Source organism: Poecilia reticulata, chromosome 19, assembly GCF_904066995.2.
Source record: "Poecilia reticulata chromosome 19, P_reticulata-male-v2, whole genome shotgun sequence".
Classification (NCBI taxonomy): Eukaryota; Metazoa; Chordata; class Actinopteri; order Cyprinodontiformes; family Poeciliidae; genus Poecilia; species Poecilia reticulata.
In genome coordinates this window covers 8,646,262-8,662,137 of record NC_088848.1, presented here as the reverse complement: position 1 = coordinate 8,662,137, position 15,876 = coordinate 8,646,262, and the positions used below count along the sequence as shown (strand labels likewise).

The 15,876-nt window shown below is 39.5% G+C and overlaps 3 protein-coding genes across 4 annotated transcripts; 2 read left to right on the top strand and 1 right to left on the bottom strand.

Annotated features, from left to right (window-relative positions):
* Positions 1-1,183: 1,183 nt before the first annotated feature.
* Positions 1,184-2,506, bottom strand: LOC103481478 (dual specificity protein phosphatase 13A-like). The gene is made up of 3 exons (XM_008436949.3): positions 2,214-2,506; positions 1,916-2,133; positions 1,184-1,828 (listed from the first exon to the last, which is right to left on the bottom strand). The coding sequence occupies exons 1-3, from the start codon at positions 2,342-2,344 to the stop codon at positions 1,623-1,625; spliced, it is 555 nt and encodes a 184-aa protein (XP_008435171.1). The 5' UTR covers positions 2,345-2,506; the 3' UTR covers positions 1,184-1,622.
* Positions 2,507-3,121: 615 nt separating this feature from the next.
* On the top strand, positions 3,122-9,373 carry samd8b (sterile alpha motif domain containing 8b). 2 transcript variants are annotated; one of them, XM_008436945.3, is made up of 6 exons: positions 3,122-3,297; positions 4,905-5,480; positions 6,393-6,488; positions 6,926-7,043; positions 7,128-7,278; positions 8,077-9,373. In XM_008436945.3, exons 2-6 carry the CDS (start codon positions 4,924-4,926, stop codon positions 8,379-8,381), a joined length of 1,227 nt encoding a protein of 408 aa, XP_008435167.1. In that variant the 5' UTR covers positions 3,122-3,297; positions 4,905-4,923; the 3' UTR covers positions 8,382-9,373. The 2 variants fall into 2 exon arrangements, with proteins under 2 accessions (XP_008435167.1, XP_008435166.1); XM_008436944.3 differs by having other exon boundaries at positions 3,122-3,312.
* A 1,388-nt stretch (positions 9,374-10,761) lies between these two features.
* Positions 10,762-15,875, top strand: LOC103481475 (non-selective voltage-gated ion channel VDAC2-like). Its single transcript, XM_008436943.3, has 9 exons — positions 10,762-10,920; positions 12,219-12,290; positions 12,365-12,414; positions 13,073-13,225; positions 13,316-13,368; positions 13,458-13,685; positions 13,812-13,962; positions 15,065-15,122; positions 15,194-15,875. The coding sequence occupies exons 2-9, from the start codon at positions 12,224-12,226 to the stop codon at positions 15,283-15,285; spliced, it is 852 nt and encodes a 283-aa protein (XP_008435165.1). The 5' UTR covers positions 10,762-10,920; positions 12,219-12,223; the 3' UTR covers positions 15,286-15,875.
* The last annotated feature ends 1 nt before the right edge of the window (position 15,876 follows it).

The window sequence follows — 15,876 nt, the reverse complement described above, 5'->3', positions numbered from 1 at the left end:
TTTCAGTGTTGACACAAATGCTAAAATCGGAGTCTTTAGAAATAAGGCGAGCTAAGTGTGTTGAAGATAAAATATTTTTGAATCAATGCATATCTTGACTGATCTGATCCTGGTTGAGACATTCCTACAACATAATTTTACCTGTAGAATTAATTTAGTTTAGAGCTCATGTTATTGACCTCATTAAAAGTCTGCAATATTCCTATAAAAGAGAGTCACATGAATGGTCAGCTGAGCAGAGCTCTTTGAAGAGAAGGAAGATGTTTAACGATTGCTATGTCAAATAAGTGGTAGAAAAATGTTCTATGCTGCTTCTGGATTTTGTGGAGATCTTGATTGAACTTGAATGTCCTTTGTTCAGCACCCACTGCTGTCCTTCACGTTCCTGTGTCACTGTTGTGTGGATGGTGGAGCAGAGGAAGACATCGCAGGTATCTAGGTACTGGACAAAGGAGTGAGCCGGAGTGAAGCTAACAGATCCTGCCTTGAGGAGATCTTGGAGAAAGGGCATTGCCTTTTGACTTAAGGTAACACACCCTGATCTGCTATAGGAAATATTGGAAAAGGATGGGACTGGTGTGAAAATTGTCCTCAAACTATTTGTAGCCTGTCCCTAGCAATGTCGTTTTTACAAGCCTTGTCAAAGAGTCGTAACCGAGACCTTTTCTAGTGCTGTTTTCCTCTCATAAACAGAGAAGTCCCAGGTGTATCCATAGCTGGAAGTATGAAAGAAGAAAATTGAAGCCTGTGAAGACATGCCTGCCCTTCATCTTTGTTTGAATATAACCCTTGCTTTTGAGGCAACCATCCTCATCAATGCCGGCCTACTGGAGAGTGTGGTAGTTTCGGGTGCAGGCTTCTCTCATCTCCTCGTAAAGAGGTTTTATTTTCTTTTTCCGAGTTTATCAAATTCTGGTGCCCCTCTAGTTGCTTCCATTTTCTGCACTACTCATGTGAAGAGCATTGAGGATCTTGAGTCACTCACTTCCTCCCTGATGTGACTGACTTGGAATCAACAGTCAGCACAGCTTTTCACCTCATCAGTAGCCCGTTAGAGATGAGCATTTCAGAAAGCCCGTGCAACTGACAACAGACAGAAAGCCAGACATATCCTGCAGAGCATTTCACTGACCGACACATTTGTTCTGTTGTTCTGTTTCAAGCAGACTCAGTGGAGTCAAGCAAGAAGGAACGAGTTTAATTAGTCGTGTGTTCCAGAAATTACAACCTGTAATTACTCGTTAGATTCATTTACAACTGCTGTGACTTCAGCATGGGTATAATTGCAGAAATAATTGAACTCATCACAAAGTTTGTCCGTTGTGTGATGACACCTCAATTCTCATGCAGACGTTTAATATTTGTTTATCAAGAGTAAGCGTACTTTTGTCATTTGTCCTACTGATTTCAAAATAGGTAATCTGGTAATCTATATTATTATTTTAATTTTATCCCTTTAAAATTTACACGCATTTAAAAACTTGGAAGGAGCTCTTGGGAGACCCCTGCTGGTCTGGAGGTACCCTGCAGCAGCTCAGTTTGTTTCTGCCACTGGCCAGCTTTGTGTCTACCTCTGCTGGCAGATACACGCAGCATCACTCATCCTGAAGAAAACTGATGTTTTAAGTCCCATTGGCAGGAGTATTGTGTAGTTTCAGATCCAAAGCACGCAGCTGCTTTAGGAAACCCCTGTTTGGGAAAATCCACCTGCACTCTTTGACCTTATTGATGGCTTCCAGCAGGGTGTAAGCATGGTAGATCATGAGGTAAGCCAACACCAGCGAGGCAGACCTGCTCACTCCGACTGCACAGTGCACTAACACCCGAGCTACAGTGGAAGAAAATAAATTAAAGTGGAGGACATTATTGTTATTCTATTAAATAATGAAACTAAGGCAACTTGACAGGTATTTACCCCCATTCGTGTTGAGTGAGTTGTGAATATACTCAGCAGTTGGCAAGAAATAGCGAGAAAGGTCAAAACTCGGCGAGTCATCAGCGGGGACTCCATAATATTCCACTGTGGCGCCATAAAAGTCATGACTTCCCTGACAGTACATCCTCCCATGAGCTGCATTCACAACATGAGTAATTCCCAGCTTCCACAGACTGTAGCGGTCGTTGGCAACTGACCTGAGGAGAAAGCACGCAGGCATAATATTTGGCACGGGACGATTGGATGAGAAACGAATATTGTGGAAGTTAACACTTACATGTTCCCAATGTAGAGGTTTGGCCAAACTTCATCCACATGGTTCCCAAATCTCTTACCTCCATACAAAACCTTCTGCAGTTCTTTTAGAGAGGCAGTGACACAAGAAACTGCACTGCTTGTATCCTGCATTTTGCTTAATTCTGTGTACACAAATAGTAAAATACTACTCCGAAAACTACCACTTTGGATGATTTATTCTCTGGATTCCCTGAGGATATAAAATGTATTTCCAAACTGTTGAGGCTTTACTACAGCCATGCTGGTACTGACATAGACAGGTGGCTCTGTTCTAAAATTAAAACACTGACCTATTTTCTTAATGTCAGGTTTAGACCACTGTGATTAATGACTTACTTTATTGCTGTACAAAAAAACAAATAAATAAATAAATGAGCAACAGAATACATAAATTATAATACTGTTGTTCATTTTATCATTTTTTCCTATATATTCACAAGAATTTCTTAATCAAAGAAAAAAACTAAAGTTGAAACAAAGAACAAAGTAAATAGCACATCAGATCTAGACATTTACCATAAATATGGAAACAAATGACTAGCTGGTTTTAAATCCAAGTTGACTGGGAGGCTTTCTGGCCAAAAAAGAAGCACTTGCTCTAAAATTAGGCCCTGTAATAGTAGTAGTAGCTAATTTCTAGCTACCTGTATGAAAAGAAAACCCTTTCCACAATGAAAATGATTCTTATTGGATTTGATAAAGTTTTTAAACCTCAGGACACTATCCTGAAAAAAAAATCATTAAATTACAACATTTTCTTGTAATTTCACAGTGTGGCACAGTTAGAAAAGCTGATGCTGGAAAAACCCTGCAGTATCAACTTTGACCACTAGGTGTCAGTGTTGATCAGCTTGAGCTAAAGCTCTTTTTTTTTTTAAGTGCGCATCTATTCTGCACATTAGCGCACTGGCTTGTCAACAGTAAGCTAGTCAGCGCGAATCTCGGCCAAAATGATTTCCTCCAAGCTCGTGTTGCTTCATGCTCCGCTCACAGGGTGTCGGTTAGTTTTCGAGAGATGCCGGTTAGTTAGTTAGCTGAGTGAAGGAGCTCCGTGTCACCTTCAGGTGCGTCTCAAACTGGTGAGTGACTGTTAAGGACGTGTACAGAGCAAGCTACCGCCCGTTAGCTCGATTAAGCTAGGATAGATTTCCTAGAAGACATAGATCGTAGGCGATGCTTAGATTTGTTCTCACGTTTTTGTCAGACGGAAATTGTGTTTGCTTACAACCTGACAACCCAGGTCAAGTTGCAGGATAAAAACTGAGCAACAAAAGTGGTGGTTTAAACCTCCTCTTCATCATATTTACTTACCAGTGATTTGAGCTGTTGTGGGTGGAGGATTTTGAAAAGCAATCACTCAACTCTACAAATAAAAGAAGCCTCATTGTCTTATATTAAAAACTTGAGAGGATAAGTATGACGATTTAATTCATATTAATTAATTATATTTAAAGACGTTAAAGTCAGTGTTCTGTTGAAGTATCCCTTTTGATTCTTAGGATAAACTTCTCTGGTCATTTTAGGGATAAGGGTGTGTTGGGGTGTAGTTTCCAAGAAAATGATATTTCCCTCATATAGTACATACTGCTACGTACGCAAAATGGATATTAATGAGATTCGGCACTAAAAATACAGAACGTTGGTATAATTTAACAGTAATTAATTGCTTAATTTAAAAATGAAGTTATGTAAGTAATCTTGATGATTATTCTGCAGTTTAAGAATATGGAATCAGTAATTTTCAACACCTCTTTAGTAATGTTGACATTACTAAAGGTAACTTGAACTTCAGCAATTGGCCCTGCATTACATGTAATTAAAAATGAATGGTAAAAAGAGAACTAATTTTATTCTGAGTATGTTTAGAAAATGCCGTTTTAAATGAAAAATCTGTTTTAAAGGGCCCAGCCGATTGTACTATTACCAAATATTGGCGGAACTCTAACTTGTTTTTAAAAAGAGTCTTGTTTACCTTTCTCACAAATTTTATTAATATTGGTTATTTTCTACTTTGGTTGCCTTACATTCTTGGAGACTCATTTCCCTTCAAAAGTGGGAGTATAGGAAATTCCTACCGTTGCGTAATTGACTTTATTGCTATATTTAACCAAGAGAACACGTCAGTTTCTCCATGTGGGCATGAGTTTTGGTTGACAAATGATTGAACTTTTTTTTTTCCTCTACCATTTCCTCTGAAAAATATCTGGTCAAGTTCATATGCACAACGCATTCCGGCAACAAGGCAATTCAACGTGTTTTACACGATGACGACGTAACACAATAAGCAAACAAAAGTGTATTAGTGGCAAAATAAAGAAGTCATGAAAAGTTGCGATCCAGATTAGAATTTGTCAATGTCATTATTAATCAAAGGCGACTCTAAACAAATGTTTTTTGCCTTAATTTAAAGGAACTCAGGGTTCCTCCTTTTATTCGTAAATGTGAGCGAGAATGCAATCATTGCATTTTTCTGTTGGGTTTCAAAAACTGCTATCTCACTCAAACGGCATGTTGTTTCTCTTAAGGAAGAAAGAAGCTCACAATCTCTAGTCGGTTTTAAAGAAATGTATTTATAAATAACCTGATCAAGTTTGCTTCTCCCTTTTAGCCTTGTTCGGTGTTGCAGACACGGTAAATACTTTGCGTTCACACTGAAGTCTCATTGTTTCAGCCTTCGGCGTGAGAAGAAAATGACCCAGCTCAGCGTCCGTCACTGGACGCCTAAACACGTAGCCAGGTGGCTAAAGGAAGAAGGCTTCTGCGACTATGTGGACCTGCTGTGCAACAAGCACCGGCTGGACGGCACCAGCCTGCTTGCCCTCAGTGAGTACGACCTGCGCTCGCCGCCTCTGGAGCTCAAGGTGCTGGGCGACATCAAGAGGCTGATGATGTCCATCCGCAAGCTGCAGAAGCAGAACATGGACGTGCTGGAGGAGCTGGGCGTCCCCTTCGACGGCCTCTCTCCGTCGAGCTCCGGGAGCAACTTGGAGTGGTTGTGCAACGGAGACCCCGGCAGGGACTGCGACAGCACCAACACGGCTCCGGTGGGGGAGGAGTACCAGCAGTACACCAACGGGAAGTACAAGCAGCAGATGAGGCGGCTGGACCCCGAATACTGGAAGACGGTGCTCAGCTCCGTCTACGTGGTGTTTGTGTTCGGGTTCACGTCCTTCGTCATGGTCATAGTCCACGAAAGGGTGCCCGACATGCGCACCTACCCGCCACTGCCTGACATTTTCCTCGACAGGTCAGCGCTCACAAATCCTGATTTTTTTTAAATTTAATTTTATTTTATTTTATTATGACACACAGAGATAATCAGCTGTGAAATGCGGCGAAGTGGGTGAAACGAGAATTTATATTTTTGATGTTACTCCTGCTGTCTTCCGTCTATTGTTGTCCTCACAAAACTCCTGATGAGGAAACTCGGCTTCAAAGAGATCACAGAGAGTTTTTAAGCTGACCTGGTCCGAGGTGCGATCTATCGTTCAAGAGCGGCTTTGAGTTTTCATGGAAATGCGCCGCCTGATCAGAGAACAGCTGATTCCAGAGAGCCGCTTCAGGATGCGTTTGGGGAAATAAAACATGCTGACGTCAGTTATTTCCCCAATTTAGTCCCATGATTTTCTTGCTAATGAGCAGCTTGAAGGAGAAGAATACTTGAAAGTAAATGTTTTCAGTCCTGTTCAGTTTTGAACCACACCCCGATTACTTCATATTGTGTTTAAATGTTTTTGTTTTCGGTCGAAAGCCTTAAAATAAATGAATATGTTACTGCAGCTGAATAAATCTCACGCAAGTACCCAGTGATGGATTTAACAAAAAATAAAAGCATATCGGGATAAAATACTTTTAGATTTGTTTTGCAAACATTTCCAGTATGCTCCAGCTCACAGTGTTTATTCAAATTTGTGGTAGTGCTGGAAAAGTTCAAGGGGCGTCGACACTTTGCAAGGCCTTGTGGCTAAAGGAAAACAGAAGCACGTTCTGTCTTTTCGGTCAGGCAGCTGGTAGTAAAATAATGCTTTCAGCTTTTTTAAAGTTATTCTATTTGTCGACACAACACAGGTTCATCTCTTTTGTTTTTTGTTGAGGGCATGTCAGGTATTTTTGGTGTTGTGTTTAAAAAAAAAAAAAAAGACTTTACACTTTTCAACAGCGTGCCAAGGATACCATGGGCCTTTTCTATGGCAGAGGCATGTGGAGTGATTCTCTGTAACATCTGGCTGCTGGTTCTGCTGCTGCATAAACACAGGTAATGTAATCAATCAGTGAACAGTTTAGGTTTCTAGAAGGTGGAGGTTATAGCTTCTTTATAAGATGGATTTTGAATATGTTTTCTAGTTATTTATTTTGTTGTCATTCAAGTTGTAGATTTGTTCATTTTTATCTTTTTTTAATTATTTTTGACAGATTTAACACTTTTATCAGGATTTTAGTCTAATATTATCTAATTCAACATCAACACATAGTTTAATACTTTAAACTAATCTGGTGAAAGTTGCACATTTCTGTACTTTTTTCCTCCCACATTTACCCTGGTTTAACTCATTATAGATTGCTTTGAAGTTATTTTGTCTGCTGTTTTTCTTAGATCTAAAACCTTTTGTTTTTCCCCCTGTGGATGAAAAGTACAATAAAGACTTAAGAACATTGCCTGACAAACAATTCCCTGTTTGCGTTGACTTGCAGGTCCATCCTTTTGAGACGCATGTGTAGCCTAATGGGGACAGTTTTCATGCTGCGGTGCATAACCATGTTTGTCACCTCCCTCTCCGTGCCTGGGCAGCATCTGCAGTGCACAGGAAAGGTAAAATTGGCCCATTTTTCATCCATTTTCATCCTGTCTTAGATGCAACAATATTTGGCGGTCTCACTTCCTCCGTCATCGTAGATTTATGGCGACATGTGGGCCAAACTGCAGCGGGCCGTGGCCATCTGGAGTGGTTTTGGGATGACCCTGACCGGCGTGCATACATGTGGGGACTACATGTTCAGCGGCCATACTGTCGTCCTCACAATGCTCAACTTCTTTGTCACTGAATGTGAGTACAACAAAATATATTTCATGTACATTGCCCTCTACAATTGTTGGCACCCCTGGTAAAAATGTATAAAGAGTATTAAAATGAATTTATATTTATTGCAGTAGCAAAATCTCGTTTAAAAATAAATTGACCCTGTTGTTTTGGATTGTTATCCTGCTGAATGGACCAGATTATGACCTGTTTTCGGTGTAGAGTTTTATTCTTGACCAGTTTTAATTAAAAGTCTCTTTATGTTAGAGAGTTTGTGATGTCATGCACTCTAAAGTTCCCAGGGACTTTGGAAGAGACAGTCCCACAGCATTACAGAACCTCCGCCATACAGAACTGCAGGGATTAGAGGTTCCAAAATTATAATCACAATACCGCAAGAACATTTGCAGCATAATATTTAAAAGAAAATTTGTTATATATATATAAAATTTTATGGAATGATGAATAAGTTAACCTTCGAACAGGACAGAAAGCCTAAAACTACAGCCAGAGCTTAAATACAATGGTTTACATCAAAGCAAATTCATGTTACAATGGTCCAGTCAAAGTCCAGACAAAAATCCAATAGAGAATCTGAAAACTTTTCACTGAGCTTTAGCTATTTTGTAAAGAAAAATTGGAAAAGTTTTCATTTTCTATAAACTTTTTTTTTCCAGATATAATCAAATGTGTTTCTACAAAGTATCAGCTGGGGTGGGGGTAGTAAAATGGAATCCATTTTTGTTTTGTTTTGACAATTTCTCTTCCAACGTGAAGCATTTATGGGTGATATTAACAAATACGTTCTTCTTTTCATTCGCTCAGACACTCCACGAAGCTGGAACTTCATTCACACCTTGTCTTGGGTCCTCAACCTCTTTGGGATCTTCTTCATCCTGGCTGCCCACGAACACTACTCCATTGACGTGTTCATCGCCTTCTATATCACTACCAGACTCTTCCTTTACTACCACACTCTGGCCAACACCCGGGCGTACCAGCAGAGTCGGCGAGCCCGCATCTGGTTCCCCATGTTCTCCTTCTTCGAGTGCAACGTCAACGGGCCCGTCCCCAACGAGTACTGCTGGCCCTTCTCCAGACCTGCCATAATGAAGCGGCTGATTGGATAACTAACTGCGGCTCACCTGTTTTCTTTTCTTTTTTCTTTTTTTGTGTTTCGTTTTGTGAAGTTGCCAACTGTGACATCCTCGACAAAGACTCCCGATGTGATGCTCAGAGCCAAGCCTTCCGTTAGTTTTGGAGTCCACCTCTAACTCGCTTCATCATATTAACAGTTTTTAGGTGGTTTAGGCAAAATCCACTGTAAGCTCAGTCATGTTGTGTTTAAAAGAACACAGTGGAGTTACAGCAAGAGGGAAATCTTTTCATGTAGTAAGGATTGCATATTTTGTAGCTTCTGACACAAGTCATGCTGTTAGTTGGACACAAGTCATGCTGTTGGTTGACATTTGTGATTTTTAGGCATGGAAATGGTCAATATCTGTATTTTCTGAGATCATATTTTATTTCATTGTCTAACAAGGTCTAATTTATTAAGACATGTCATTATCAGCCAAATCCTTGGGAAGAAAACTTTTCTGCTGTCTCTGAAATACGTCTTAAGTATTCCCTTGCCAATTAAGAGATTTCACTCCATGAAAATGTTTTCAGATTTCTTGTTGCGTGTCGGTGTAATTTTAGATGAAAGAAATCTCCATGCACTATAAAATTACAAGACTAAGACCAATTTTTGTGCTTTTTCTGATATTATTCCTTTGACTTTAGTCAGTACCAAACTAACCCCTAAGAGAAATTTTACTGTATGTGTGTATATTTATTTTTTAAACGTCAATAGATATTTTTATACTTCCCCTCCACAATGTAGAATCATGTACATTGAGAGAAATGTTTACAGTTATTTTGAATTGTATGTTTGAAATACAGTGTGTTAAGTGTAGACTTTGATTTGTGCTCTTTCATTGAGAGAATGTTGTCGTTGCAGGTTATCGGAAACATGACGTATTGAACAATCCAAAATATTCTTTCATTCAGAAAGGTTGATGTGTTCAGCGCCTCATCGCTTATTTTGGTCAGTCATTTCTTTCATTAAAGAACTGGAAAACATTTTTTTTGTCTGTTGCACAATCGTTGAAAAAATGTACATTCTAGCATGACTTCATACCTTAAAGTTAAGAGGATGTGGACAGCAATTTTCAATTCTGATTAATTGAAGGTGATGTGTAGTGCTAGTTGTCTGCCATACTTTCCACCCCTTTTTTTCCTTATTTTGCCAGTCTTTATTACATTTTTGCCAATTTTTAAATCGGGTTTCTTTGAACAATTGCTCTATCACCACTCCATAAAAATAAGATTTGTGGAATTCTTAAATCACTCAATAGATTCTCACCTGGGCTGTGAGCTGGTACAGCTCCTCCAGAGTTATCATGAGCCTCTTGGCTGCTTGGATTAATGCAGTCCTCACCTGGTTAGCTGCATTTTTATAGGTTTGCAGTTGTCATATGCTTTCCATTTTTAGATAATGGACTGAACAAAGCACTGTGAGATAGATATTCAAAACTGAAATGTCTCCAGATTTTTATCCCTGACCTTTCTAGTGTGTTCCTTGGTTTTGATTATAATGTTTGCAAACAAACCTCTGAGACCTTTACAGAACACTATTTTATGCTCAAAATTCCACACAGGATGACTCTTATTTAGTAGTTACATTGTGATTTGTTGAAGTCTTTAGAGCACATGTGTCAAACTCCAGTTCTGGTGGGCCACTGTCCTGAAACTTTTAGATCTGCCTCTGCTGCACCACACCTGAACAGAATAATTAGGTCATTAGCAAGGCTCTCGAGAACTTATTTACACAAGGAGGTAATTAAGCCATTTCATTCCAGTGTTTTGTACCTGTGGCGCATCTAAAAACTGCAGGACAGCGACCCTTGAGGACTGGAGTTTTGACACCACTGCTTTAGAGTAAAGGAGTTGATCCTGCCAGATGTTATAGTTTTATTGTAGATTAACAAGATTAATTGTGGGCAAGAGAAAAAGGCAACCTTTTTAGGAGTGACCCATCCGTCATCAACTCTTATTCCCCATTTTAAATCGGTTAAACACTGATTTAAAATGCCATATTTATTTTATATGGCATTTTGAATATAACTCAAACAGTTGTAAGATTGAATAAAAACATCTTTGGAAAAGCTTAACGCAAAACAAAAATAAAATTAAATAAAATAAATATATGGACATCTGTATTTTTTTTTAAAGCAAGCTAAAATTTCTTGCTTTTGATCATGAATCATCACATTAGCTTTATGGCTACGTATTAGCATATATTAGTTACCATGGTGACTTAGATATCTTTCTACTGCCTGTGTCCTCCAAGCAAAAATTAGTCATACAATATTTCAAAACAAAGATATTTTACATTTTATGTTGAGTAACTCGTAAAATAGATTCCTAAATTACCTAGATAAAGAGCAATTAAGTTTTCATCTCCGTCGGATTTTCATCAGGCGCTAAATTGACGGCTTTATTTTGGGGTCCTTCGGTGCCGAGGTCAACAGGGTGTCTATGCAGTATCTCCTCCATATCGTCCTTACACCGGCTGCATCCAACCTTTGCTAATCTCACCGGTAGACCGAATAGCCCTTATTCTTGGTAAGTAGTTAGCTCCTATGCATTCATTTGGTTGTGTTTTGTTTGCATATAAGCTCATTGGAGACCAGTTACCTAAATTGGAAGCTGTAAAACGCCCCCCTGGCTCACTTTCCGAAACTCCTTCATAACAGTGGGAACGACATACTCGGACTGCGGATCATCATGGGTGAAAGCTAGCTTGATTCACGTCGAAAATGAACAAAAATAGTCCGAATGAAACCATCCGGATTGAATGAAATTGAAATTATTTGTCCATATACGTCATTTCAATGCAACATGATAATCGGTTGCTCTTCCTGTAGTAAAATCCTAGCTGATATTTTACATTTACTGTTCAATAAGTAGCACATTGGCAACATGAGAACAAGGTGTGACTTCCCCAGCAGGCTGTGTAGAGCTGGTGCCTTTCAGTTTAACCTTGACTATTTGACTTAGTCAATTGGTGCCCCGAGCTATACCGACAGTCCACTTTTATTCAAACTGTTCAGTAGATTTATGTAAAAAGGAAGCTTGTATAATCATTCATCATGTCTGTATTCCCATTACTTTTAAATTTCATTAGAAATGATGAGTGTTATGACTGTTGGTGTTTTGTGCCTTTTCGTACTTTTTAGACGCACACAAACTTCCCTGTGTTGTTGGGATTTTATTTGATGGGCTAACATTAGGTATTGCAGAATTGTGAATTACAGGACAACTGCAGCTGTTTCAGGACAGGCCCTGTCCTGAGACATCCACCTAACCTAACAAGCCGGGCGAGGACTGTATTAATCAGAGAAGCATCTAAGAGGCCAGTGGTAACTTTGGAGGAGCTGCAGAAATCCATGGCTTAGGGAAAATATGTTGACAGGACAACTGTTGGTCACGCACTTGACGAATATGGCCTTTCTCACAATGGACACACTGTGTATACAGTGGTACATGGTGGTGGCAATATTATACTGTGAAACTATCAACCTTCAGCAGGATCAGGAAATGTGATCATAAAGATGGAGCTTTTAACACAAGGCAGGACTGAAAGAAAACATTACTGAGGTGCAAAAGACTTGACACTATTGTAGAAGTTCACCTTCAAGCAGGATGATTACCCTAAACATACAGCCGAGGCAATGGAAAGTAACTCTGGCTGTAGTTTGATTACAATTCATTACTTCACTTCACATTTATTCACTACATAGTGTTGGCCTAACCTTAAAATCCCAATGAAATCCATTAAAGTTTGGTAACCAATCTATGCAATTTCACAGACTAATTTGCTATTTTTCTCCCCCGTCTCTTCTGAAACCTTTTTCCGATAGACATAATGGCAGTTCCTCCAGCATATGCCGACCTTGGGAAATCGGCAAAGGATATCTTCCACAAAGGATATGGTAACTAGAAACAAGATGAGTCTTTTCAGGAAGTGTGCGGTGGATGCAGGTGCTCACAGTCTCTGTCTCTACAGGCTTTGGAATGATTAAGCTTGATGTGAAGACCACGTCTTCAAATGGAGTGGTAAGATGAAGTCCCAACATAGGTCCTTGTCCAGTCTTGTGGCTATGACGAGATCAGTCCGTCATGTCTGATTTACAACACAGAGAAACAGGAAGTTGTGGATTATGAATTAGAAAGTTCTAAAAACGTTGATGTCCTTAAAAACAAAAGCAACATTTATTTTATAGGATTTGTTAGAGGTTCTACGTTCTGTTGCACTGTGGATTTAGAACGTTTTCCCCAATGCATTAAACCTTTTTTTTTCTAAGTTTTGTGAAATTATGCTGAGTGGCCACTTTATTAGCTAGACTTACGGGTACCAATTGGCTCCTCTTTTGCCGTAATTTTCTTCTCCATAGATTGATCGATCCAGCAAGGTGCCAGGAAAATTTTTTCTTGTGCTTACGAGGGGGTACCCAAAAGTTTCCAGAATGACGCTGCTACATGCGCAGTTTTCGTACTACATGATTCTGCCGCTAGTTATTTGTTCAACCACGCCTTCTCAATCAGGGTGCCCCCCTCGTATTCTTCTTCAAAAAAATATATAGTAATTTCTGAAATAATTGCCATCACGGCTAGCCTCAGATCAACACTTTATCAATCAGCACTGAAAGATAAAGAAGCTTTCCAATCTATATTGTCTTGAGCTTTTTGTAATTTTCTTTTATGTTCCTTTCAGGAATTTAAAACATCTGGCTCCTCAAATATAGACACCAGTAAGGTCTCTGGCACTCTGGAAACCAAGTATAAGTTGCCAGAGTATGGGGTGACCTTTACAGAGAAGTGGACCACGGAAAACACCCTGGGGACAGAAGTCTGTGTTGAGGATAAGGTAAATGGGGGAAACGTTGCTCCTCTTGCGATTCTTCCATCACTTTGATAAGGTTTTAAATTACTTATGGCAGATTCTTCCTTTTAACAGATCACCAAGGGACTGAAACTTCAATTTGAAAACACGTTTTCACCCAACACAGGGCAAGTTGGATTTGAATTGCATCTTATTCAACTGGAGTTTTTCCCTCTCTGTGTATTCTCAGTGTTCATCTTCTGTTGTACTGCCACAGGAAGAAGAGCGGTAAAGTCAAGGCAGCATATAAACGGGAATACCTCAACGCTGGAGTCGATGTGGACTTAGACTTTGCCGGTCCAACTATCCATGCAGCGGCGGTGGCCGGATACGAGGGTTGGCTGGGTGGCTACCAGATGACCTTTGACTCGGCCAAATCTAAGATGACTCAGAGCAACTTTGCTATTGGGTACAAGACCGGGGACTTCCAGCTTCACACCAATATGTAAGTCTCAAAATGAATAACATTCACGAACATTATGTTAACGTCTTGATTTTGTTTTAGGTGTAGATATTTAAAGGTTTTTTAACTTTCAAGTGACGCGCTCATCCTTTCATTCCCCTGACACAGAAACGACGGCTCAGAGTTTGGTGGATCTATCTATCAGAAGGTAAACAAGGACCTGGAGACGGCTGTGAACCTCGCCTGGACCGCTGGCAGCAACGGCACTCGCTTCGGAATCGCTGCTAAATACCAGTTAGACTCTAGTGCCTCCATATCAGTAAGTGCAGCTTTACCTGTAGATCTCAAATTAAAATATTGTTAAAAAGTTCATTTATTTCAGTTCAAAAAGTAAAATGTGTGTAAATGTTAATTATGACGATTCAGTTTAGACTTAGATCCCAGATAATGAGTCGTCAATCCAACTCCTGAGGGAAAAAACCTCATTTCTACACCAACAACATGGGATTATTAAAAAAATAAATAAATTCCAACTGGTTACATTTTCTGCTTTGGCAAAAACACATTGGTTGTAGTTTCTTATTGGCTCTCGCAGAACATCCTGATCCCCTTCTTTAAAAAAATTGCTTCCGCAATAAACAAATGCAGCTAAATGTGCTACCGGCTCTGAGAGTATCGCTACATGTATTTGAAGAGCTGGCTAATATTCAAAACAGTTCAAGCAACTTGTGAGTTTGAAACTGCCTATACTCATGTAGCGATGATAATATATTTGTGATACTTACAATTAAAATCGTAGCTTATCCGAAAAAAATATATATTATAGAAGGAATTTTATGGGTATTGCATTTTCAGAATGTTGCATCTGAGCATGTTAATGGAAAGCTTGGAGGAAGAAAAACCACACCAATAAGCAACAGAGATAACTACAGCCCTGAGAAATTCAGGCTTCCTACATTATCACTCAATATAATCTGTAAAAATGTGCCACATTTGTTTGATTGGCCAGTAAACTGTCCTGTCACATCTGAGGCACTGACTTGTGAATTTCTTGAATGAGGTTTGCTGAACAATCTTCTCAAAGTTGTCGCTATCCCTTTTGCTTGGGCTCTTTTTGCACTAGTTTTTCCTTTCTCTCAACTTTCCATCAATACATTTGAGAATGCAGTACTATGAACCACCTGCTATGGTTACCTTCCTTGTGGAAGTTGTTTATGATTGCCAAGTCAGCAGTTTATCCATGATAGAGTAGAACATAACACTTAATCAAAAATAACTCAATTCTTGTGTAATAGTCTAAATTTTGAGTTTTCTGTAGCTGGAAGCCATACACAAAGCACTGATTAACCTAAATAAATGCACCAGTCTTTGCTCTGGATTTCACCTTTTTGAAATTAAGAAAATTCCTGCTTCTCCTTCAGGCTAAGGTGAATAATTCAAGCTTGGTAGGAGTTGGATACACCCAGACCCTGCGGCCTGGTAAGACTCATCTCAAAGCAAGACAATTAAGATGTCTTAAAAACAATCATTCAACTTAACCCTTTGTTCAGGTATGAAGCTAAGCCTCTCAGCATTAGTGGATGGGAAGAACATCAACGCTGGTGGTCACAAGCTCGGTCTAGGCCTGGAGCTGGAGGCGTAAAGAACCGCTCCACCGTTTCAGAAGAATATCAGCAGATTCTGCGCTCTCAGCGACAGATATTTTAACGACGAGGCCAAACCAAGTAGAATCCCAATATGCAGGCACCGACGAGATGGAATCGAGCATTTCCACCAACCTCCTGTCATTGTGATTCAGCCACATGTATTTATTTATTAGCTACTTTCCCCTTCTGCCATTTTTTTCCCCCACAACAGAAAAAAAAAACCCAGCTTTAGTTTGGCAATCCCGAGTGGTTTCAGAACCTTAATATTCTGCTGCAATGTGATTATGTAGAATGTACAACTGATATTTTGCACAGTAGAATATTTAACTTTTATTTAAGCTCTTACTCCTATCTTTGCATATTTTGGTAGTGTTATACTGCCTGGTGGAATTTTGCTGCTCCTCACTCATTTCCAGTAGAGCCTTTTATTGTGGTGTATCACATTTTCTAGTTTGTCTTTAGTTGCTTGGCAATGCTAAAGTTTTCCTCATTGAATCAAGTTCTCTTCCGTTTTAGAGACGACACTAAAAGAGCAGTCTATATGTTGGCGTGTGTCTCCCTGCAAAATAAAAATCTTGAAATCAGAC